The sequence below is a fragment of the Echinops telfairi genome, unplaced genomic scaffold (genome assembly GCF_000313985.2).
Source record: "Echinops telfairi isolate 266 unplaced genomic scaffold, ASM31398v2 ScPeMD7_7469;HRSCAF=8507_1, whole genome shotgun sequence".
In the NCBI taxonomy this organism is placed as follows: Eukaryota; Metazoa; Chordata; class Mammalia; order Afrosoricida; family Tenrecidae; genus Echinops; species Echinops telfairi.
This window is the reverse complement of record NW_022111373.1, coordinates 89,666,144-89,690,593: the sequence shown is the minus strand read 5'-3', so window position 1 is coordinate 89,690,593 and position 24,450 is coordinate 89,666,144. Positions and strand designations below refer to the sequence as shown.

At 37.0% G+C, this 24,450-nt stretch overlaps 1 protein-coding gene across 3 annotated transcripts in view; it reads left to right on the top strand.

The window, feature by feature from the left end:
- Positions 1–24,450, top strand: part of IPO11 (importin 11) — a 200,547-nt gene that overhangs the window by 83,639 nt on the left and 92,458 nt on the right. For all 3 annotated transcript variants that reach the window (XM_045285112.1, XM_045285111.1, XM_004703583.2), the window contains exons 16-21: positions 1,229–1,355; positions 2,462–2,495; positions 3,455–3,495; positions 5,153–5,269; positions 8,768–8,881; positions 20,402–20,517. In XM_045285112.1, coding sequence (XP_045141047.1) covers positions 1,229–1,355; positions 2,462–2,495; positions 3,455–3,495; positions 5,153–5,269; positions 8,768–8,881; positions 20,402–20,517 — 549 coding nt within the window. The remainder of the gene's footprint in view (positions 1–1,228; positions 1,356–2,461; positions 2,496–3,454; positions 3,496–5,152; positions 5,270–8,767; positions 8,882–20,401; positions 20,518–24,450) is intronic.

Genomic DNA, 24,450 nt, shown 5'->3' with positions numbered 1-24,450 from the left:
TTCTCACCAACCTTATCTCTTTGTCCCATTAATAGAAACTCACTTAATCCAACCTGCCCAACCAGGCTTAGAAGTTGCTGCCCTCAACTTTAGTCCCTACAGTTAATTTTCAGAAGTGCACAGTACTCAAGGCAGACACTCTTCACTAGTTAAGCTAAACAATTATTTGGTTCAGAGGATTACTTTTAAGTTTTAAAGATTATCTCAGGTCAGTAATTTCAGGGGTTCATCCAGCATCTATTGCTTTATAAAGACTAGAGCTGTTATGAGAATTTCAAATTCTGAATTCTATTCCCCCCCCGGTTGATCAGGATTGTTCTTTAGAATATTTGACTAAAGTGTTCAGTAATGGTAACTCCTCTGGTCTCATGGTAAAGGAGGCTTAGCGATATTGACCATAGTTAAATGTGTTTGTGTGTATCTGCGAATTTTGTGACAGGGGAAACAACTTTTTAATATAAATCATTATGCTTGATAATCTTTAGTCATATTCTATACTGATTAAAGCCTATAGGATGACAGAGAGTATAGCTGAAATCAATGTTAAGTTTATATCAATGTTTTATATATGCTTAGTGGTTTCACATACTGTTCTGAAAATAATCTGTATGGAAATTACAGAATTGAAATTGGACCATTACATACTAGAGCTCTTTTATCATGATTTTTATAGCTTCTACAGCAGTGGTTCTCAACCTTCCTAATGCTACGACCCTTCAATAAAGTTCCCTATGTTGTGGTGACCCCCCAACCATAAAATTATGTTCGTTGCTACTTCATAACTATAATTTTGCTACTGTTATGAATCGGGTGACCCCCTGTGAAAGGGTCATTTGTCCCCCAAAGGGGTCACGACCCATAGGTTGAGAACCGCTACAGCCTTAGGGTTTGTGGTATTCGCTACAAATGCACTCTCTGGCTATCTAATTTTGATTCTTTTTGAGGCACAGAAATGGTTGTGTGTGTTTATGTACATGAGTATGTTACATTTCTATAAGGCAAGGAATCAGGCTGCAATGTATATGCCAAGAATTTTCATTTATTTAAGTTTGAAATTTCTGGTTCATATTTTGTATTCTAAATTTTTTGATAGCTTTTGAATTTTTATATAAAAATGCATATTGCATTTCCTAATAACATTTAGATTTAAAATGATTCAACACATGAAGTGAAATGTAATTTTTAAGATATTTAACCTTTCTAAGTTTCATGATTTTTCTTTACTTAGGTATAAGCCGTTGCGACGCAGGGTGATCTGGCTTATTGGTCAGTGGATTTCTGTGAAATTCAAGTCTGACTTAAGACCACTGCTATATGAAGCAATTTGTAACTTACTTCAAGATCAAGATTTAGTGGTATGTTGCCTAAATCTCATAAGACTTTATTATTGAAAACATATCTTGTGTTACATTTGAACTTCAGAAATGATTTACACTTTTCTTGAGAACATTGCTAGCCTGTCTCCTCTATAGTTATTTGTATGGCTTTGTCAATAGAGTTTAACATTTGGCGAGTGTATTAAATCTGCATCGAGGACCTCAAAAGTGCCTGTGAAATGAAGAAAACCTTGCTGCTTTGTGGAAAATAGTTGCAAAGAGAATCTCTATCTCTGTTACAAATGTAGGAAGAGTAGCACCTAAGAAAGTCATTACTCCTGAGCAGGATATAAACCTTTATGTTTATTTTAAAGACTTGAGTAGAAGCTAGCTGTGGCTTGAGTTGATGTCACTTATTGTACAAACTGACAGTGTGTTAGCCAGTGCCTAAATGGTGAATCAGGAGTAAAACTTGAAAGACGATAAGGAGATAAGATAAGGCTGTGATGATACAATTTACACAGGTAACTTGCTGACTTGTAGAAAAAAATATGCTTTGAATGGGCCAAGACTTTTTGAAAACCTGTATGATATTTCTGTATGTACCTGTCTATATATAGGAACTTGAGGAATTAGAATATCTCAGGACATATCTTTTGAATATTTCAAGTATTTACTGTAATTGAGGTAATAGTTAAGAATGAATGCCCCGTTTCTCTCTTTCTCTCTTCCATTCTAATCTCACTTAATGCATCTTCCAGCTTCCCCAAACCCCTCTGCTTCCCTGTCTCTGACTTTTCCTCTCGCTCTGACATCAGCTTCATGCTGTTCTCTCTCCTTTCACCCGTTCACACCTACGAGACATTCATTTTTCTTCCTGAAGCACCACTACGTCTGGGCTTCTTAAGCAAATTCTGTGAAACACGAAAAGGTGAATGAACCTAGATACTACTTTATGTACTCTTTTTAGCCCTGTTGCAGAAGAGTTGGGAGTATTGTATATTTGTAGTTGTTAAACAACATGATATGTGATAATATGAAAAGGAATAAAAAAAACTGATTGAATATAGTGTTTTTGCTTTTGCTATTAATGATATTTGTCTAGTCATTCTAGAATGATTAAAAATTAATATACTTTCCTTTAGGTTCGTATTGAAACAGCTACAACTCTGAAGTTAAATATCCTTTAATTAGTGGGAAAATACTTTATCACAAAGAGTTTTGTTACAATGCTGAATTATGTGAAATTAATTTGAGATAGTTAAAAATCATTTTTGATTTGTGTATTAGATAAATGTGTTTTATGAATGCTTTATTCTTCTAGATCTCATATATTAGTCCTCAGTATTCCTTTTTAAACATTTTTCAGTTTTATTGTTACATAATTCACAAATCATACAATAGCTCAATCATATTAGGAAGAATTGTACAATCATCACCACAATCAATTTTAGAACATTTTCCTCTTTCTTGTTCTCATTTTAATTGATCACCATTTTCACTCATCCTCCCTTGCCATAATCCAAAGGAACCATTAATCCAGTTACTGTCTATAGATTTACCTATCCTGGATTTCATATGCAGAAAAACGTACCAAAAATCACAAAGTGAACAACAATAAGAACAGAATAAAATAATAAAAAGTAAACAATAAGCCGCCTTGTGGGTGAGGAGTCCTGCTTTTAGGTAGTGTTATTTTGTGTACATTAGTGCTGCGTGGGGGAGATGGGGCAAGCTGGGTGGTAGGGAGGCCACCTGAGAGCAAAGCAAGAAAGGAGGAAGAAAGGGGGACAAAAGGCCTAAAGTTAAGCTTGGTACTGAGTATGTCTGTACCCAGCTGCCCACTGATCGCTATCTCTGAGTCCAGCTAAGTAAGAGGTTTTGCTGGTTGACTGGCCAGGGAAGACTCGGGTGCTTAGAAGTAGCTCGTGCTGCTGCTGGTCAGTGGTATAGGGGAGTGTGTCAGCTGGTGTTGTGGCTCCCCCACTTAAAAAAAAAAAAACCTTTGGGTCTACTTATCTTTAGGATGAAATTCTTGCCAGGAAGTGTTGGTAGTTGCTGGGAGGTCTTCCTGGGCTTGCTCAATGGTAGCCATCTTCCCTCTCTCCTGTGTGCAGGATTCCTTAACTGCCTTTCACCTGTTGATGATTTTGAGTTTCGGACAGACCAGTTTTTGCCGGTAAGAATCATTTTCAGATTTTGTAACAATTTGTGTCTACGTTTTTGATAATTAGGTTTCAAGGCTAACATTATAAAAGCGGGTTTTAAAAATCAATGTAAAATGGAATAGAAAAATAATGAACGTTCCCATGATTCTTTGAAACCCAGGCACATATATCTGCTATTTAAAACTATTTTGCATTCTTCTGTATTCCTCCCCTTTTTAGGAAATTATTTTTATAGTGCATTCTTTATGAGGTGATTTCTTGTTTTGACAATGGTTCACTCTCACTCATTTGTGTTTCGCCGTCTTTCACTTTGTAAGTGACTGCTAAACTTTTTCCTTTTTCACAATTGCAGAACATTTGATATTTTTACTTTTTATATACCTGTCACTTTTCACTTCTGAGGTTACTTCCCTGTATTGTGTCTATATATGGTTGTATTTTACTAAATTGCAGATTAATTGAAGAATACAATAGCACCCCTTTTGTAATTTTTTTTTTCTTGTCAAATACCTGCAAGGTGTCTTTACTAAATCTGTATCAGTAAGCACATGTTAAATATGCCAGTAATATTTGTGTAAAGTGTTGATTCCTTTTTTTTTTTTAGCTTTTATAAAAACATGATTTATTTATTTTTAAAATCATTTTATTAGGGGCTCATACAACTCTTATCACAATCCATACATACATCAACCGTCTCAAGCACATTTGTACATATGTTGCCATCATCATTCTCTAAACACCTGCTTTCCACTTGAGCCCGTGGTATCAGCTCCTCATTTTTCCCCTCCCTCCCAGTCCCTCCCCCCCGATGACTCCTTGATAATTTATAAATTATTATTATTTTGTCATAATATATTACACCATCCGACGTCTCTCCTCACTTCTTTTTAAGAGAATTAGTTGAGAAGAAAGTTATATAATAAGAATATATTTCATAGTTGAAGGAATTTACAGAGCAATGATTTTTATTTAATAGGAGGATCTGTTATTTTTGGATGGTAGCAGTGTGTTTTAGAAATCTGTGTTAAAATGAAGCAACTATCTGGAAAAAAATGTTTGTGTTATGAAAGTTTCTGGCAGCTTGTTCTTTGTTAATTCCTAATGTAATTTTCGTAATGTTGGACTTCAAATCCAGGCATAGGATATTTATTTTCTATTTCCTAATAACAGATAAGCTGCCATTCTCAAAACAACAAGTATGTAATCTGTATAAATTTGTGTCTTCATGCAGCATATGTAATATGTCACATAGACAGCTGGTATGTGAATGCAGTAATTGGTACTCTTTTTGCTTTAATGAGTATGCCTTGCAAAACAAAGCATTTTGTGATTGGCAGTAGGCCTGCATTGAAGAGCAGTGGCACGGCACTGTTAACGGTTTAGTTAGCAGTGTGAAGTTGAAACACACAGCTTAGATTCAGTTTTTTCTTCTGAGAACATTATTTAATTGGTGGGCAAATTAAATTCTAAATCAGATGCAGTTTACAGCAATAAAGAGATCACGGTCTTAAATATTACATATTGGAAGCTTGAAAATTTGAAAATTTTTGGCTTTCTCTGTGGTTTTTTTTTTTCTGGGGTTATGATCTAATTTTATTTCTTTATTTCTGACTGTGTGTATGTAGAGCTTTACATTTCTGTTTCAAACTTTTTATTTTCTATTTGCAGTATTTGGAAACCATGTTCACACTACTTTTTCAGTTACTGCAGCAAGTTACAGAGTGTGACACAAAGATGCATGTTTTGCATGTCCTTTCTTGTGTCATTGAAAGAGTCAACATGCAGGTAAGTTTGTTGTAAAACATGAACTTAAATGTCAGAAAAGGTGAGTAGAGTATAAATAGAATTCACCGACATCTTTCCTTTATCAACAGTATTTAAAAGTTAAAACACTCATCACAGTACTTTCAAATAGTAGGTTGTGATTTTAGTTACTTATGATTCTAAAGTGACATTTATACTTGTGTATTAAAAAATATCCATGAGAAAGTTAGGAGTTACAAACTTGCATTGGCAAGGTAGAGATGGTTATGAAGCATACGTTTTCCTGCCAAGCTGATCCTATTTACACTCAATAATATTTCTCAAATGTGTTTAACAACATAGCCCCAAGTATATGCCAGGAAATATAAAATTTTTGTAAGTGTACTATTTTTACCTTAAAAGTTAAGTTAGTCTTGTAGTCCAGTTCTTATTACAGCTATGTTTAGGTTAGTAATAGGATGTTTAAAGTCCTTAACAGTTAAATTACTCAGTTTTCCCAACCACATACAGTGCTTGTAAAAGTTGATAATCTAGGAAACTACACTACCGTTAGCCTGTGACTTTGCATACCCTAATTCACCACTACCTGTCATGGTTTGAAAAGCACTAAGGTAAATCTGTGAGGTATTGGATAAAGACAATTGATTTTGGAGTTCATTATCTCAAAATCAACTCTTGTATCTGGTACTTGTGAATTTTGGCACTTCAAGTATCACATAATTTTGATAGTTCTACATCTTAACTAATTTTATTATCTTTATTCAAAAACTTCTATTTATCAGGCTCATAATTCTTGCTTTGCATTCCAGAAGATCTCTTTTCAAGTCCCTAACATTGCTATATACCTTGGACAAGATCTTTAACATTTTTTATTCATACCTAAAATGAGACGACCTATTTCACAAGTTTTTTGGATGATTTGAAATTATCATAACCAGTATGCTTCAGAACACTGTGCCATTGTAACAAATTATTTGTTTAAAAAAATAGACTCTGAAGACAAAATTTGGTGATGTTTAGAATCTTTAGATTTACCGAGTGATAAGTGGTATTTTTCCTCCACTGTATGGAAATGGATTAAGAAAAGAAAGAAATGGATTTTCTCCTTGCATCTCTCCAAACCTCAAAGTAAATTGTTTACCTCAAAAGTTTGAAGTTCTTCTCCCTCAGTATATTTAATAGGCTTCGGTGTCGCTGTCCACACACTTTTTTCAAAACACATAGCCCAAGTTGCTCAGGCGATGGTATAATTAGGAAATGACAATAAGATGTATTATCCAATAGTACCTTTGGAATTCAGATCTCTGAGGAAATGGTTAAGAAAACATTTTAGTAGTGTGACTCCTTAACTTTTCCTGTTAGCTTTTGAGCGAACCCATCATTTCTATATCCTACAATAATCTTTCATACGCTACATTTGATTTTTATCTGCAAACCTTTTGAGTCTTCCTACATTAGTGGCACACAGTTTAATTTTAGAATTTTAGTGATGTCACTTTTTTTTTACCAAGTGTGAAAGTATTTGAATATTGTGTTTCTCCACAGTTAGGTAAAGTAGTTGATGACCTACATTAGTGATACTAGATGTCTGTAAGCATTCTTACTGCAAAGTGTTTTTACACTATGCAAATAATTGATACTCCAAACCCAGGAGTTATAATCTCAGAATTATATATGGATAATATCTTACCCTATATTTGTGTACATGTATGGACTCAGTTCTTGTTATGATTTAAACCACTTGGCAGTTAGTTGCAGACATCACGACACTGTACCCCAAAGTATTAGTCCACTCCTTAGGAGACATGCACTCCTTTTATAACCATGACACGGTGAGTCAGAAACCAAATGCACTACCATCAAGTCATGGGGACCCTGTGCACGATATCGAAGACTAGTTCTTTTTCGGAACAGATAGTCACAACGTACTCCTTCAAAGTGGTTGGTGGGTTTGAACTGAGCTTGTATTTTGTCGTGTAATCCCTAGCCCACTGAACCACTGGGGCTGAACATTGATACAAGTCCTTCTTTAATGTCAGGTCTGAATTCAGAGTTTCCTCAGTTGCCCCATCTAGGCATGCTTTAGCTTGTCAGTATATTGGAATGTCTGACTCTTGTGTCACCAACCTCTTTTTAAATTCTGAACCTTAAAAAATACCTTTTTTTGATATAGAGTCTATTGGTAAAATTTGAAATAATGCTGTAAATGCATTAATTTTAATTCACATTCCAATAGACAGAATTGGCATCTCTCTCTGTATATCTAATATTCAAAGAGTAATTGGTACCTTGATTTTTAGTACCTCATTTATAACTCATAACATATACTTGTAATTTGCATATCTTACTGTGTTTAAAGCCAGTACATTTTCTGCCAGTAGAGCATATTATTATATGCTATTTATAAGTATTAATGAGTACTTAATTTGAAACTTATATTTTCATATATTAAGTGGTCTATTTTCATAAGCTAATTGGAGTCATCTCTGAGATAGAGTACTTAACCAAATTTAATAAGTGCTCACTAAGTCTTAACTACTATCTCATGATTCCTGTTTTCAAAACAAGATATTACAACAAAAATATTTCAGTACTTAATTTTATCTCACTAAATATTTGAGCAAATATTTAACTTGTCTTTTTATGATCATGAACTTTTAGGAAGAAAAACAAAGCTTGCAGTTTACTTGCTACCTATTTAGGTGTGATACTTAGGAGAATGAGAAAACTAATCCCTTTCTGGAATCTTTAAAAAAAAAAAGTAACCTATGAGATTGAAGTAGATTGTGGTGAGGCTGTGAATATCTAGTACTTCTGTTTGATCACTGAGAGTTTTTCTTGTCAACAGTTTCAAACATTGTGACTCTTAAGTTCAGATCTCTTTTATTTTTCAAGAAATTCACTGAATTGAACTTCAGGATATATGGGTATGTTTTAAAATTGGCTAGTTCAGTCCATCGTGAGTTTAACAGTTGTGTCATTTGAAAGTTGTGTCCTTCCATTGCAGTGCCAGTGTACCTACTCACTGTGCCTCGGCTCTGTGTTGTCTGGGTGTGTGCTCTTCCTGCATCTTTCTCTCTCCCACTGCCTTGGCCACAGGACTTGATGCTTAGGTGATACCCATCACATAATTGTTGCTGACTCTTTTTAAAGCATAGTATTTTTAAAAAGTAGTGTAATTTCTAGTTAAGTAATCCTTAATTAAAAAAAATAAGGATAGAAACCTGTTTTTAATTAATAGTCTCCACTGAAATAATTCGGTTCAGCATATTGTTTCATAATTAGTAAACTTTCATTAAGTGAATGTGGCACTTGTTTAAAAACATTTACCCAAGTGACTTGTGTCTATGCTTAATATATGATTTTTCTTTAAAAGGATTAAATGCTGAATGCATTGCATCTAGTAAATATTAAATATTTGCTGCCAGGAACTATATAGTGCTCTGTCAGGGTTTTTCAAAATAGACTGCCTTCTTTAGTAATAACATTCTGTTGCTTCACCTATTTTTTGTGTCACAGATACGACCATATGTAGGTTGTCTGGTACAGTATTTGCCTCTTCTTTGGAAGCAGAGTGAGGAACACAATATGTTAAGATGTGCTATTTTGACCACACTAATTCATCTTGTTCAGGTAAGTCACTTCGCCACGATTTCTTCAGTTTAATGGGTGTGCTCTAATTTAGTTTTGGTAGTAGATGCTAATGATAATGAACATTTTTTGGAACATTTGAGAAGTATTTTATACTTCTTAAAATAATTTCTTACATTTGATGTCTCTACTAAGGATAGACTTTAGTGATTTGTGTAGTCCCTTGGACCTTATATGTTGTTTCCCTGATATTTGAAGGTTTTGGTTTTTTTTGCATAAACTCACTGTTTTACTTACTTTCCTAAATTGGGAAGGCAGCAAAAAAGTGAGTTCTTGAGAGAAAGATGAAGGTGAGTTCAGATATTTTGCTTTGAAGTGGTGGGGATGTGTAGAAGGTTAACCGGAACCTGAGAGTCCCAAGGGAGAAAGGGACTATCTTAGCTGAACTATCCAAGTGCAGTGTAGTCTCGTGGTGATAGGACGGAGTAGAAAGAGCTTCGGAGTTAGAGTTCAAACATCTGGCTACCGGTAAAGTCATATCATTTTTACTGACCTCTCCCCAAGTTTGAGTGGTTTTTCAGTGGGGGTGGATGAGACTCTACTTTGAAATTAAGAATTTCTTTTTTTTATTTTTTAAACATTTTATTAGGGGCTTATACAACTGTTATCCCAATCCATACACACATCAATTGTGTAAAGCGCATTTGTACATCGTTTCTCAAAACATTTTCTCTCCATTTAAACCCCCGGAAATTAAGAATTTCTTATTGAAACATTTCTGTGTCAGGCTGGGTTCTGTAGAGCAAAGCTTCGGAACTGGATGCAGACTTCGTATGGAGTAACAGAACTAAAGTGGAGATTGTGAAAATTTTGGCCACAAGAGAAGATTTCTGAAGGCTCATTGGCCAAAAATGAATTCAAAATCAAATGATTAATGAATCTGGGGTGTTTCTGGCAGTGCTTGCCTGGGTTGCAAATTTATTGGGTGAAAGGAAAAAGTTGTCTTGCTCTATAGAAGCGAAACGTGTGTGTAGAGAGAGAGAGAGAGAGAAACTTATATTAAGAAAGAAAATAGCTCACACAATTGCCGGAAGCAGACAAGTCTAAGTCAATTCAAAGTCTGTGGGTCAGTTATTGAATTGCTGGAGGCTTTTATTCCCTCAAGCAGCTTCTTGGGCTGTTGAAGCCAAGATGGTCAGGAACATCACAGACTGGAGACTGCAAGGTTAGCAGGTCAGATGGCAAGCTACTGATGGCTCCGGGGATCAGCAGGCAATGTGTTAGGCGGATGGCTCAAGTTCACAGCATTCACTTACATAGGAATCAGACTACGGCACTGAGGAAACTTCCTTTCAGTTGCATCAGAGCTGTGTCCAAAGTTGCATGCCACCCTTTTCTTCTCACGACTGCTTGGCTACTCTCACCAGAGCTCATTATGGAGTTGATTATGTTCTGTGCGGTCACTTCATGAGGAGTTACTAGGTTTCAACTGCGGAACTCCTGAGAATTCTGGCCTAGCCAAGTTGACCCCAAACCTAACTCTCACATTCACTAGCCATTTGCTTTCATATAAACCATTCTCTAGAACCTGGACTCTTTCTTGAAGTATGAACTCATTCTTAATAACGGTTTATGACTTACATAGTTGATTACAAATTTGTAGCCAAGAAAGTTTTGATCAGCAATGATGCAAAATATTTTTAAAGCATTTTCCTTTTCCTAAGTATCTTAACCCACCATCTTTTTCTATCCGTCAATTCTTGGATTCTGTAAGGTAAAGGTTATACCCCCTTTTTTAAAGTAAGGAATTGCGCATATAAAAAGTGAGTGTCAGGCTTAGTTTGCATCTGTACATAATAGAGCAAGAACTAATCCCTAAATCAATCAATCAATCTATCTATCTATCTATCCATCTAATCTATCATCTATATATATATTTATTTATTAAGGATATAGCTAGCTATGTAGTCATAATGTGTCTTAAGGCTCAACTTGGGAGTTTTTTTGAGGGAGAAGTGAGCCTCCCCCAGCTCCTATCTCTCATTCTATGTCTCTTCAGCCAGTGTAAACTCAGGAAATGTTAGGAAGCTACAGTAACCCGACTGGAAGGCTTGGAGTGTGTAGACCTTTTTCATTAATCTTCAGTACTCTGGGTATTTGTTTTGGACAGGGTTGTAAGGTTCCAATCAAGTACTCATCCTCTTTGAAGAAGGTATTTATTGTTTAACATTAAGGAGATGGTAGCTGTCTTAGACAGGGTTCTCTAGAGAGATAAAGCCAAATTGCTGATACTGTAATATATTTATTTATAAAGATAATTAGATATATAACACAAGAAATGAACTGTTAAATTATATACAGATAGAAATATAATATAAGAAATGAACAGTTAAATTATAAAGCATTATAAATTGCTCAGTACAAGTCACTCCCATGAGAGAGAGTTGTGAGACACTAGTACTCCTTCAAGTCTAGTCTGCTGCCAGGTCTTCCTCTGTATATAGAGAGAGCTAGGCTATCTCAGCATAGCAGCCAATCACAAGGCAGGTCACCATCCGCCAGTCCCCAGCTCCAGAGATGTCTTAAAGGGACTTCAACTTACAGCGACACAGTTCACAGGCTAGGCATCCCACAGGTAGTGTATCCTGCAAATTGAGGCACAGAACAAGCAAGGCAGCCGCACACTGGTCCGATGATCAAAGAGCGAGAAACAAGAAAGGCCAGGCTCAGAGCCATTTATCTTTCCGCCCTTCAGTTAATCCCACTTGTGTCTATCGGCCAGGCTGGCACAACAAACTATCTCAGTAGCCTAAAGTTTTGTTTCCTGTCATTTGAGAGGACCACACTATAGTTTATTGGTGAGTTTTCTTTCTGGAACCGCAATGTCATTTTTAAGCTAATAACAAGTAATAGGCAAACATTAGAATTTGTTTGTTTTCTTAAAATTCAGGGTCCCAGACTCTACTAGTCTCTGACTGGGGAGGGTGATAAGTAGCTTGGGGTAAATGTTGTAGCCTGCAGTAGTTGGCCTCAGTGGGAGTAGACATTCACTCATATTATTAACACTAACACATGCAATGCACAGTACAGACATTCATGCATTGGATAGCATTTTTTAACACTTGTATTGCACAATACTCCTTTCTCGGCCCTGGTATACAGAAATTAATAGAAAAATAAAAGAATAGTAAAGTATCCTTTTTTGAAGATAGCTGAGTAGGGATAATGGGTAGCTAAAATAGTTGTATCAAGTGCTCTTTCAGCAGTTGGAGATCATTTTTATGAGGGCACGTTATGTGCTACTTACTGGATGGTGAGGTGAAACATCAGAGAAGGCCTCCTAATAGAAATGGTACCCAAATAGTGTTGAGTTAAACTGGAGTCATAACGGTAGTTTAGGGATACTAAAGCCTACTAGGAATGAGAAAACAGGATGTGTTTCATTTTTATAAGATTTATATATCAATCAGTTGCCTGGGTGACTCAAATGATTTGTACTCAACTACTAATGGGAAAGTTGGCAGTTTGAATCCACTTTACTTACAGTGCTTTGGAAGAAAGGCCTAGTGACCTTCGATAGAATGTAGTCATTGAAAACCCCACAAAGCCCAATTCTATGCCGACATAGGCGTGTCATGAGCTGGAATCACTTAATGTCTGGGGTTTTTGCTTATACATGCCTCTGTTTTTCATGTATATAAGTTAAGGAGTCTGTTGCTGAAGAATTTTTGGGAAAAATAATAGGCCCCTCCCCTTTCTTCTCTGCATTTCAGCTTGATGGGAGAATCTATTTTAAAGTATTGTAGCTGGGGCTGTTAGGCTTTACCTTTATATTGTGTATTCTGTATTAAGCATTGTAGATGTTGTCTCTTGAATTCATTCTATTGGAGATGAAGATTTTAATATTTCGGTATTAGTAGCCAACACATTTCTCATATTTCCAAGCTACCAATGTAGTTATAGCATAAGTTAGTCAACATGTAATGTTTTTAAGATTGTACTAATGCTTTTAAAGTAAACAGTATATCAAAAAGTATTGTGGCTAGGGATTAATTTCATACCACATGGGCTTATTCCATGCAAAATGTGTTTAGTTAAACCTGTTTCTGTAATGGGTAGATGGCAACAGAGACATTTTCCCAGGAATATACTTGTCTTAGTCTCAGTAAAGTGCCTCATATCAGAAGGTCCACTTAAAACATTGGCTTCGGGATTCAGTGGGGCCAGTTAAATCCAAGGCAGACAGGTCATCTCAAAAGATTTATGATGAAATTAGTACCAGGGGTTGTTCAAAGAAAACAGTAAAGGAAGATCGTTATGCCCTAGGTGGATGATTGTTAAGACTTTCTAACATAAATTAACAAGCAGGGTTTGAAAGGGAGCCAAAGGCAGATTAAAAAATCAACAAAAACACCACCAACTGCAACATAATCATAGATTCAGGAATGGGTTTTGGGCTTGCACTAAATCCTATACTCAAACTCAGGAAGGAAACTCAGAAGATATGAGTGCTGTAGCAAAATATGAAGAAATTAGGTGGTACCCAGCTGTCAGATAAAACAGTATCTGGGGTCTTAAAGGCTTGTCAAGCAGCCATCTAAGTGAGAAATCAACTAAGTCCACATGGAAGAAGCACACCATCATCAGTCACTGAAGGATTAAAAATCATATAATCTGAAGTTGAAGGAGAGAATATTATCAGAGCCTAAATTGTGAGAATCTGGGTTGCAGAGGCCAAAAAGAAAAAAAAAGATGATAGTGGGAGCCCCATGATACCTTTGTGAGAATTACATAGGTAATAAGCCTCCAGTGATCTCTCGCTATCCATAATCGAGGGATGGGAGGAAGGTGGCTACTAAACATTGGAGTACATTGGCGAGATGAGTTAGAACAGTGATTCTCAACTTTCCTCACGCCCCGACCCTTTAATACAGTTCTTCATGTTGTGGTGACCCCCGAACCATAAAATTATTTTCATTGCTACTTCATCACTGTAATTTTGCTTCCCTTATGAATCGGGCAACCTCTGTGAAAGTTGTTTGACATCCCCCCAAAGGGGTCACGAGCACAGGTTGAGAACCACTGGTAGATCTAAAGGATACATTTGACTCGATTGGTTAAAACCTTGTCGGTTGTTCACTCTCTCTGATGCACACTGGACTTGGTTTTCAAAATTTTCTGTATTTTTGTTTCATTTTGTTTGTTCATATTGGGGGTTATGTCAAATGAGTTATGTCATGGTTATCCTCTTGAATTTGTGTGGCTTTTCTGTTGGGGGTGGGTAAAAGGGAGCCAATGTCAAGGAGTCCAGGAAGGAAAAGAATGTTTTAAAACTGATTATGGTAGTAATTGTACAAGACTGCCTAATATGACTAAACTATGGAATGATATATGTATTAACTCCACCGTTGGCGCCCCTCCCCCCAAAAAAAACAAAACACAAAAAGAGATTTTGGATTCCAAAGAGCTAGCCCTGGTAGATTTTCTTGAAGTACACAGAGCAATCTCAAAGACTTATTCGGAAGAAATTTTAAGAAAATTGGAAATTATACTGATGAGAAAACAGGCAAGAAAGTTGTTTTGAGGGGTTCCCCCGCCCCCCATCATGACAGTATACTTAGTCTTTCAGGGAAGTATGGGCTGTGCTGCGAGATTTTTTCCTGGGGAATCTTATCCCATTCACTTCACAGCCCTGATGTCACCCTTTCAGACCTCATTTTGTTCTCAAAATGCAAATAGCTTTTAGATTTCAATGCATGGATATTGTGGTAGTCTGGGTGGACCAGAGAAACAAATTCATAGACATGTATATGTGTATAAGAAAAAGCTTTATATAAAACAGCAATTGTATATTAAGAAAACACCCCAGCCCAGTCCTGATCAAGTCCATAAGTCTGTTATTAGCCCTTTTGTCTCATACTAGTCTATCATATCTTCTTCAGACTCAGGTAACACTTGCAATGACACCGAGTGCAGGAAGCTGACAGGCCAGGGGGTGGAAAGTCTTGTGGATCCAGTGGCAGTGGAAGCATCTCACTGCTGGCGTGGGTCTCAGTGTGGCTCCTCCAGCTCCAGGGCTTTGACCTCATCAATGTAGATCATTGTGGCCTGTCAACAAGAGTGTCTCATAGAGAGAGTATATATGATCTCCAGTGAGCTGGTTATCTCCTTCGTGCCCCCACGTCAAACTGTGACCTGATTCACAGGCTAGATTTCACCCCTTTGCAAGTTGGCAGATTATGTAACTGCCACAGATGTCAAAACTGCTGTTGGGATGTGCACATTGAAAAATGCAGACTTCTTTGGGTGGAGGGAAGGTTATAGAGATGGAAATTATACCTTTAAATCATGTAGCTCTAGATGGAGGCTGTGTTTAGAAACAATAGCATCACATTGGACTATTTTTGTTTCATAAAAGTGTCTGATTTTATAAAACTATTTTTTGACTTGTCTGAATTTATCATTGTCATGGTTAAGTTTTTTCTTGTATTCTCTAAAACCCTATCCAGTTATATTTGTTTATTTTATTGGTTTTCTGTTGCTATCTAACACATTTCAATAAACTTAGCTTAAAATTGCATCACTTTCTAGGTCACAGTTCTGAACACCAGAAGTCTAGATGGGATTCTCTGCTCAGAGTCTCAGTGGGTGCAATCAAAGTGTCCACAGGACTTACAGGAGTCCCCAACTTGTTGGCTCACAACTGGGGGCCTCGTCTCTGTTAAGTCTAACCAGATTCCTTGACTTTTAGCACCTTCCACCTTCTAATGCTCACGTTTCGGTTCTGATTCTTTGAACCCCTTAATTCCCTTTTTGTAGTATCTGAAAACCTTTATTTTTTTAAGTGTCACACACAAACACATGCATGTATTTAAACGAAACATGTTATTTCAACTTTTTAATAAGAATTCCGCAAAAAAAAAAAAAAAGAATTCTGCAGTATTAAGCCCACTGGGTAATTTCTCAATCTTAACATCAACTACTATACTTAATTAATCACATCTAGAAAAGGAGTGGATATGCCTGAGGGCCAAGGCTCTTGGATAGTAATGGTAGAATTCTGTCCACTAGCATTAGTTTTCTATGTACCGTACATACTCGTGTTTAAGCAGAGTTTTCCAGCACTTTTAATGCAGTTTTTGTGGTAAAATTAGGTGCCTCTCCTGATATTTGGGTCGGCTCATACTCTAGTATGCATGGTAATTAAGACCATACATTTTATCTGTTACCTCATTATTTTCTTGGTGGAGTCAGGCACACCAGATGTTTTGTCAGTCTCGTCTTCTATGACAAGTTCCATATTTTCTCTATCTTCATGTTACCTTTTGGTCCAATTGCGAGGATGTTGGTTTCTTTGCAGAGAGAGTAATCCTTTCTGAAGGGTGCAGTCTTTCACCTTCAACAGCAGTTCTTCAAGTCTGCCCCACGTTCTGCAAATACGATTGTAGCACAGTCTTGCTTCAGAGGTTGTTATTAAGCCTCTTCCCATCCTGATGCCTCCTTCGTCCTCTATAGCCTGGCCTCTCTGATTATTTGTTCAGCTGGTAGCTTGAATAAGTATGGTGAGACGTTACATGCCTCACACACAGTTCCTGATACTGAACAATGCATTATTCCCGTGTACAATTTGCACAATTGCTGCTTGTCTCGTGTACAGGTTCCCCATGAGCTCAGTTAAGTGTTTGAGTCCCCATTTTTCTCATAGTTTTCTGTGCACCACAGAGTCAGATGCCTTTGCATAGATAATGAAATATAAATAAACGGCTTTCTGCTTTTCTCTGCTGTCAGTTATGATCCATCTGACATCAGCAGTGACACCCCTTATTCCAGAACCTCTTCTGAATCTGACCTGAGCCTCTGAGGTGTGAGAAGTTGATTAGCAGAGTGTATAAAACTTTTTTTTTTAATCAGCTTTTTTCCCCCTCATTTTATTAGGGGCTCATACAACTCTTATCACAATCCATACATACATCAATTGTGTAAAACGCATTTGTACATTCATTGCCCTCATCATTCTCAAAACATTTCCTCTCCATTTAAGCCCCCGACATTAGGTCCTCATTTTTCCCCTCCCTCCCCGCTCCCCCCTCCCTCATGAACCCTTGATAATTTATAAATTATTTTGTCATATCTTGCCCTATCTGACGTCTCCCTTCACCCACTTTTCCGTTGTCCGTCCCCCAGGGAGGAGGTCACATATAGTTCCTTGTAACCGGTTCCCTCTTTCCTACCCATTCTCCCTCTACCCTCCCTGTTTCGCCACTCACACGACTGGTCCTGTAGGGCTCATCCACCCTGGATTCCCTGTATTTTCAGTTCCTATCTGTACCAGTGTACATCCTCTGCACTAGCCAGACTTGCAAGGTCGAATTCGAGTCATGGTAGTGGGAGCGGGGAGGAAACATTTAGGAACTAGAGGAAGGTTGTATTTCTCATCATTGTTACATCACACCCTGACTGGCTCATCTCCTCCCCGAGACCCCTCTGCAAAGGGATCTCCAGTGGCCTACTAATGGGCCTTGGGTCTCACTCAACACTCCCCCCATCATTCACTATGGTAAGATTTTTTTGTTCTGATGATGCCTTACACCTGATCCCTTCGACACCTCGTGATCGCATAGGCTGGTGTGCTTCTTCGTGTGGGATTTGTCGCTTCTGAGCTTGATGGCCGCTTGATTACCTTCAAGCCTTTAAGATCCCAGATGCTATACTTTTTGATAGCCGGGCACCATCAGCATATAAAACTTTTACTGATGTGCAGACAAAGGGGTGGTAAGCTACTTTTCACTATGTAGAAGTAATCAGGATAGCAGTGATTTGAAATGCGATGAAAGTAAGGCCAAGGATATTGGTTAAGAAGGAGGAAATAATGAGGTTAAAATTGGAAACATTACCAGGATAGCAAAGATAAGTTAGATATGTTTTTTGGAGAAAGAGGATGATATAATAGGCTACATATCACTAGAATTCAGAAAGACAGGAAGCATTTTTTTGAGGAAGGCAGTGAGTTGTACTATTTATAGAGTTTGAGATAACTTCTGGGTAAAAATATTTTCAGTCATGTGAGTATTAGGATTCTTAAGAAATTTGCTTTGGAAATGTGGAATGCACTTCATTGAATTGTTGAATGGACATCATCATCGAATTTTGTTGCCAGACACACTTTAGTCCAGTCCTCAAGGTAACTTCCTTGCTTTTCAATATGCTGAAGAGGTTTTGTGCAACAGACTTACCTAAGGCAATGTGTTTTTTTGACTTATTGACTGCTCCTTCTCTCAGCATTGATTGTGGATCCACACAAGACAAAATCTTGACAGCACCAACCTTTTCTCCATGAGAATAGAGCCCAGGATTTTGTTAGGCTGATATTTCAGGGTACTATTCCCCCCCCCCCCCCGAAACCTTTTACTTTGATAATAAGTACAGTTTTACAGGAAATTGTAAAGCGAGGATGGCCCCAGGTACACATTTTATGCCAAAGGTTATGCCTTAAGTTATTACAGTGGAATATGATTTTTTCTCCTTAAACAATTGTGTCAGTAGTCTAAGTATTTGACAGGTTTGTTTTTTTTTAGCTTTCCTTTTATTATAGGCAATTCTGTGCCTCATAATCATAATTGTGGCCCAAAGAATGTTCCTATTAATTCACACATGTACCTGGAACTGGGCACATTTTAATAGTTACTAGATTACAAAATATTGAATCTGTTTTGCCTTGATACCCCACAAAGATGTCCTTTAGAAAATCGACATTACTTGTTTGACGGGTGACATCACATGATTTCGTCTTAATGTCAGTAATTGACAGTAGTATTTATTTACTTTCTTTGTCGGAAAGTCGGAAATGGTAGAGCCTTTGTGATTAGCAGTTTCTTACTTCTGCTTATGCTTACATATTTTGCTTAGTGGGATGTGCCCTAAGTAAGTAGATATATTCTAATTTTTGAAGGAAACTTTAAATTTACTTGATAATTAAAATGAATACAACTTATTTTTCCTGAGCTTCCTTTTCTATAAAATGTAAAATTCAACTGAATTTAAAAACCCAACATACTGCTTTGTTTTTATAATTCTCTTTCTTTCATAAAAGATTCAGGGCAGTTTTTAACTGACTGGTTACAGAAAAGGTCAATTCAATATATTTAAAGATAAACTTTATTCTGAAGTATTTATACTTCACTGATAAGATTAAAATAGTTAATATGTATATATCATCAAAGTGAGGATTGTGACCGGGCATTTTTATATAAGAGAGAACTTTGTTTTCTTGAAAATGATTTTTATAATGTGCTAACAAATGAAAACTCAAACTTTCTAGTAGTTTATATTTTCCTTTCAGTCTTTATCAGATTATAGAGATTGTGGTTTAGACATTAATTTTTAATCCCTCTTGCTTTCTTCCAAAGTACTTATAGTGTGATACATTGAATAGGCCAACGTCCTTACGACAATAATTAGGTGAAGTAGAATTTTAGATAAAGGGTCTTCCCTCATGCTTGTGTTTTGGGAGTTTTTTGTGTAGTAACAAAAATTCTTCATGTAATATGTGCATTTATTTTTCTAAATACATACGAAAATGCTTACATATGTTGTTATGTGCCATAATATCAGTTTGAGTCATAGCACAACAGAACAAAACTGCCCAGTCACCAGAACTGTTATGTGTGAGCCCATTGTAGCGGTTGTATCAACCCATCTCTTTGAGAATCCTCCTCTTCATGCTGACCCTCTGCACGTCTTCACTTTATTGTACTGTGTGGGGTGCGCATGTTGCTGTGATGCTGGAGAGTGTGCCCCCGGGCTGAGACAGACGATGAAGAAGGAACAGAGGGCTCAGTTCTGAGGGATTAGCCACTGCAACTCTTAGGCGTGCAGCAGAATAAGCAAGTGAATAGCAACAACATATACAGATAGTCTTTGCCACTTCCCAAACATCTTTCCCCCTCCCCAAATCTAACTAGTGTTAATATTTTTTTCTCTTTTTCTCCAGAAGTATCTTTACGTATTATCTGTAATTCAGATATGTAGATGTTTTAACAGACTCTTAGATGCATTAATTAGAATTGTGATGCACACTTCTGCTCCTTTTAGATTAGATTAAAAAAGATTTTAGGTACTTCATGCTTAAGCATTTGTCATGGCTACTTGGTATTCTAGAATATGAATATGTTGTAATTTAATTATCTTACACATGAACATTTGGGCTGGGTTTATTTTAGATTAGTTATTTAGATAAGGTAGTTCATTATAAAATGTGAATGTTAATTTTGCTTCAATTGATAGGAAGGGGAAAATAAATGTTCTCGTGGAGTCTATTAAAACTAACAAATGTGTGGGACCTTGACAAAAGTTCTTATCTGGCCATTAGGCAGCCTAATAGTATTTTTTGTTATTTTCTTTTAAATTGTAACTTTGTCAGTAGTACTTGTTATTAGGACCATCCTAAAAAATTGGATGCGTTTTTTATAAATTGGTTTTAGGACTTTTTAAAGGCTAGGTAATTTTTCGGTGGGACGGGACCTCGGAGTTTCTCACGATAAGTTTTATTTATACTTCCTGTAGGGATTAGGAGCAGACAGCAAGAACCTGTACCCTTTCCTGCTCCCAGTAATTCAACTGAGTACAGATGTTTCCCAGCCTCCACATGTTTATCTTCTGGAAGATGGTTTAGAATTATGGTAAGAGGAAAAACTTTATCCCATGGATCTTTTTTTTTTTTTAAACATTTTATTAGGGGCTCATACAACTGTTATCCCAATCCATACACATATCAATTGTGTAAAGCGCATTTGTACATCGTTTCTCAAAACATTTTCTCTCCATTTAGGTCCTCATTTTTTTCCCCTCCCTCCCCGCTCCCCCCTCCCGCATGAGCCCTTGATAGTTTATACATGGGTATTTTGTCATATCTTGCCCTGTCCGACGTCTCCCTTCATCCACTTTTTTTACCCCCACCCCCACCCCGCCTTCCTCGTTTTTATGCTAATAAGGCAAAACTGTAACTTGATTTTAAAAACTCAGCATTTAAAGATAAGGATGTAAGGTAATTTTCCCAAACAAATAGTTTCATCTCTTCTTGGCAGCTGTTGTTCACCGTAGGATTAACAACAAATAAAGTTAAGAGGGAAATCTCGGTATTAACTCTAAACTGCATTTCATTTTTCAGAATTTGGCATGTTAAAGGGGAATGCTGACAAATTCTCTAAATTAAAAATTGACTCAAAACTGAATTACATTTCATTTTTAAGAATTTGGCGTGTTAGAGGGGAATGGTAACAAATTCTCTAAGTTAAAAGCTGACTCAAGTCAAAACCCAATCTAGTGAAAAGAGATACTTTAGGGGCTAAGTTGGCTACTTCTCAACCACTTTACGTAGGGAGTGCTGAAATATTAGGGCTTAACCCCAAATACTAGTTATGGTCTTGATTTAACTATTTTACAGAGTAAAATATATAAAATGGAGATATAACAACATTTTTTCTGGCTAGTCAGCACAAGAAACCTTCACTGACTGTTTACTATGTTTAAGGAATTGCGCTAGAAAATCCTTTTGCTTATATTGTTGATGGTAACAGGTTCCTCCAGGGTAATATTTTTTAAAACACATAATATAGGACAAGGTGAAAATGTCAGTGTTTATATAGGACTTGGAACCCTGCTGGTGCTGCTGTCTGGTAGCTGTTGAACTGCTTAAGGGCATAGTTGGTGGGTCAAACTCACCACCAGCTCCTCAGCCGAAAGATGAGGCTATCTGCTTTCCTAAAGGTTTACCAAGCCCTGGAGCAGCATAGAAAGTTACTATGAATCTGAGTTACCTTGATGGCATCAGGTTTTGAAGTTACAATTGAGTTCAGCCGCAAATCATAGAAATGAATCATGGAGAAAAAATTTCATTTTGTAATTGTTTCTCCTGGGCTCCCTCTGTCCCTCCCTGCCTGCATCCTAGATGTCTAGGAATTAACACCTTTGAGTTTGAGAAAGTGTCTTTGGTGTAAACACTAGATTAATGATCTCTGACTGGAGCACCTTAGTGAGTGCTGCACATGGTTTTAGGCTGGACTATAAGTAACAGCAAAGGTGTTGGCAGTTCACTTCTACCCAAATCAGCCTCGGAAGTATGGGCTTGGGATCCGTCTCCTCAAAAAGCGCGGGCTGGAAACCCCAGGGAATGCAGCTCTACTCAGCACGACTGTGGTCATCCGAGTTGGAATTGACTTGACAACTCATAACAGTAACATCAGAATATTTGTGAATGATTTTGGAGCATAACCATGTAAATAGTTATTACTTTACACTTTGAAGGTTTTTTAAAAAAAAAATTTCCTTTTAGACTGTGTTGTTTGGATTTCCAAGGGCATGAACATGTTGTAGTGGTTCATAGTCATATATTTATGTTTATATAAGGATGGATTACTCTTCTGTTCGAGGTTAGCAAACTTTTTCAGTAAAATGCTAAAGCAGTATTTCTCAAAGTAGGTGATACCACCCCCCCCCTTTGGGGTGCTGGAACAATCAGGAGGCCAGCAAAAGCAATACCTACACTTTGTCCTTGATTATGAGCTATAGTGTAAGGTCACTGGGTAATTTTTTTTTTTTTATACCCCTGAAAAGGGTGTGGTTGAACAAATAAGCTTGGGGACCTATGACTAGAGAGTAGTAAACTCTTTAGTTTCCTAGGCCATACCACCTAATCATCTCTGCTATTGTAGTGCTAAAATCGCCATAGAACATACATAGAGTGGACATGACTGTTTCAATAAACCTTCTTTTACAAAAATATGCTGTTGATGGTTTGAGCCATAGGTGGTATGTTCACAACCCCTGTTGTAGAGAACGTATGAAAATAATTGATCTCTTGCATATAAATACTTTATTGTAAACATACAGATACAAGGTAATGTTGATTATTAAAAAAATACACAGTATAAAAAATAAATAAAAGAAAATACACAGTATAAATTATAATAAAGAGGAAAACTCAGATATATTGTTCATTTCCATTACAAACTTACTCATTAATATATTTCCTTTGCTATTGGCACCAATTCTCATTTCTAGCAATCCTAGAGGCCAGGATAGAACTGACCATAGGTTTTGTTCAGATTGTAATCTTTATGGAGCAGGTGCCACACCTCTCTTTTGTGGAACAAGTGGTAGTTCCACAGCACTGATCTTTCCCTTTGCAACCGAGCACATTGCACCACCAAGCACTTCCATAAAGATTACAAACCTAATATGTTGTTTATGAAAAATGTATGTTTCTAAAAGATTACATGCCTAATAATAGTTGTGTTTCTCTTAATGGTCATTTATTTTTTTCATTTTTCTAGCCTTTATTTATGCATAAAATAACTTTTAAATAATATATAAAAACAAAGGTTTACATTTTTCCAAAATTATCGACACAAATTTCTTCATGTATTTTTCGTAGTGGGTTAGAACTCTAATTGGCAACGAGATATTCTATCACTGAACTGGGTTTGTGAGTAGAGTAAATTAATTACCTTTTGTGAGCCTGGACTTCCTTATCTGTTAGATGAAGGAAAGGAACCCCTACCCCACATAGTTGTTCTGAGAGGGTCTGTAGATAGCATGTAAGTCCTGAGAGTGGAGGAGATTGTGTAAGCAGTTAGGGCAGTTAGAGACCACTCTGCTCAAGGCAGAATCCTGATAAGTTTATAACTCTTTTGGCTCACAAGAGGAGTCATCCAAGAAGACAGAGGAGCCTTGTCTTCTGATTGAGGAGAGCCAAGTCAAAAAAAGGAGAATTTTAAAAAAAGGACTGGTTTACTGTGTGAAATGCTATTGATAATTGACTGCTCCAGAGAGGTGAATTTCCCTGTGGACTTAATGGGAGTTTCAGTGGTGTGGTAAGATTTTAGACATTAGAATTGGAGTAGATTGATAATGAATGTAGAGACTGAGGTTTGATAGCTTGTTTGAGAACTTTATCTTTTAAGAAGGTACAGAAATGGGGAAGCAGCTGGCTTTTGGGGGGAATGGGAGAGCAAGAGCTATGTTGTAGAGAAAGTGAGATAGCTGGTGGCAGTAAGAGATGGCATCCAGAGATCAAGTGGCGCACTTTGTATCTTCTGGCCGCAGGGACTCCTTATCACTGGAGTCGGGAAGGTGTTTTCTGTGTTATGTTGTAATGGCTTCTAATTTCACAATAAAGTAGGAAGCATAGCCATTAGGTGAGACTCACTGGTTGGATTGTGAACATATGAGGGGTTTATGAAGAGAGAACATCTAAAATGGCTATTTTGGAGAAGCATGTGAACGTATATTAGGGGTATTACGCCTCAAGTTGGTTATGCGGTTCATTTTTCCCCCATGGTTCTTGGTTCATCTCAGTAGAAATTCATCATGTTACTAGTCTTCAAAAAAGGCCCAACTTTTGGTTTTAATTCCCTTTGCGTGTTTGCTTGTTTTTGTTTTTTTCAGAATCATTTTATTGGGGGCTCATACAACTCTTATCACAATCCATATATTTGTCTATTATGTCAAGCACATTTATACATTTGTTGCCATCATCATTCTCAAAACATTTGCTTTCTACTTGAGCCCTTGGTATCAGCTCCTTATTTTTACCTCCCTCCATTCCCGTCCCA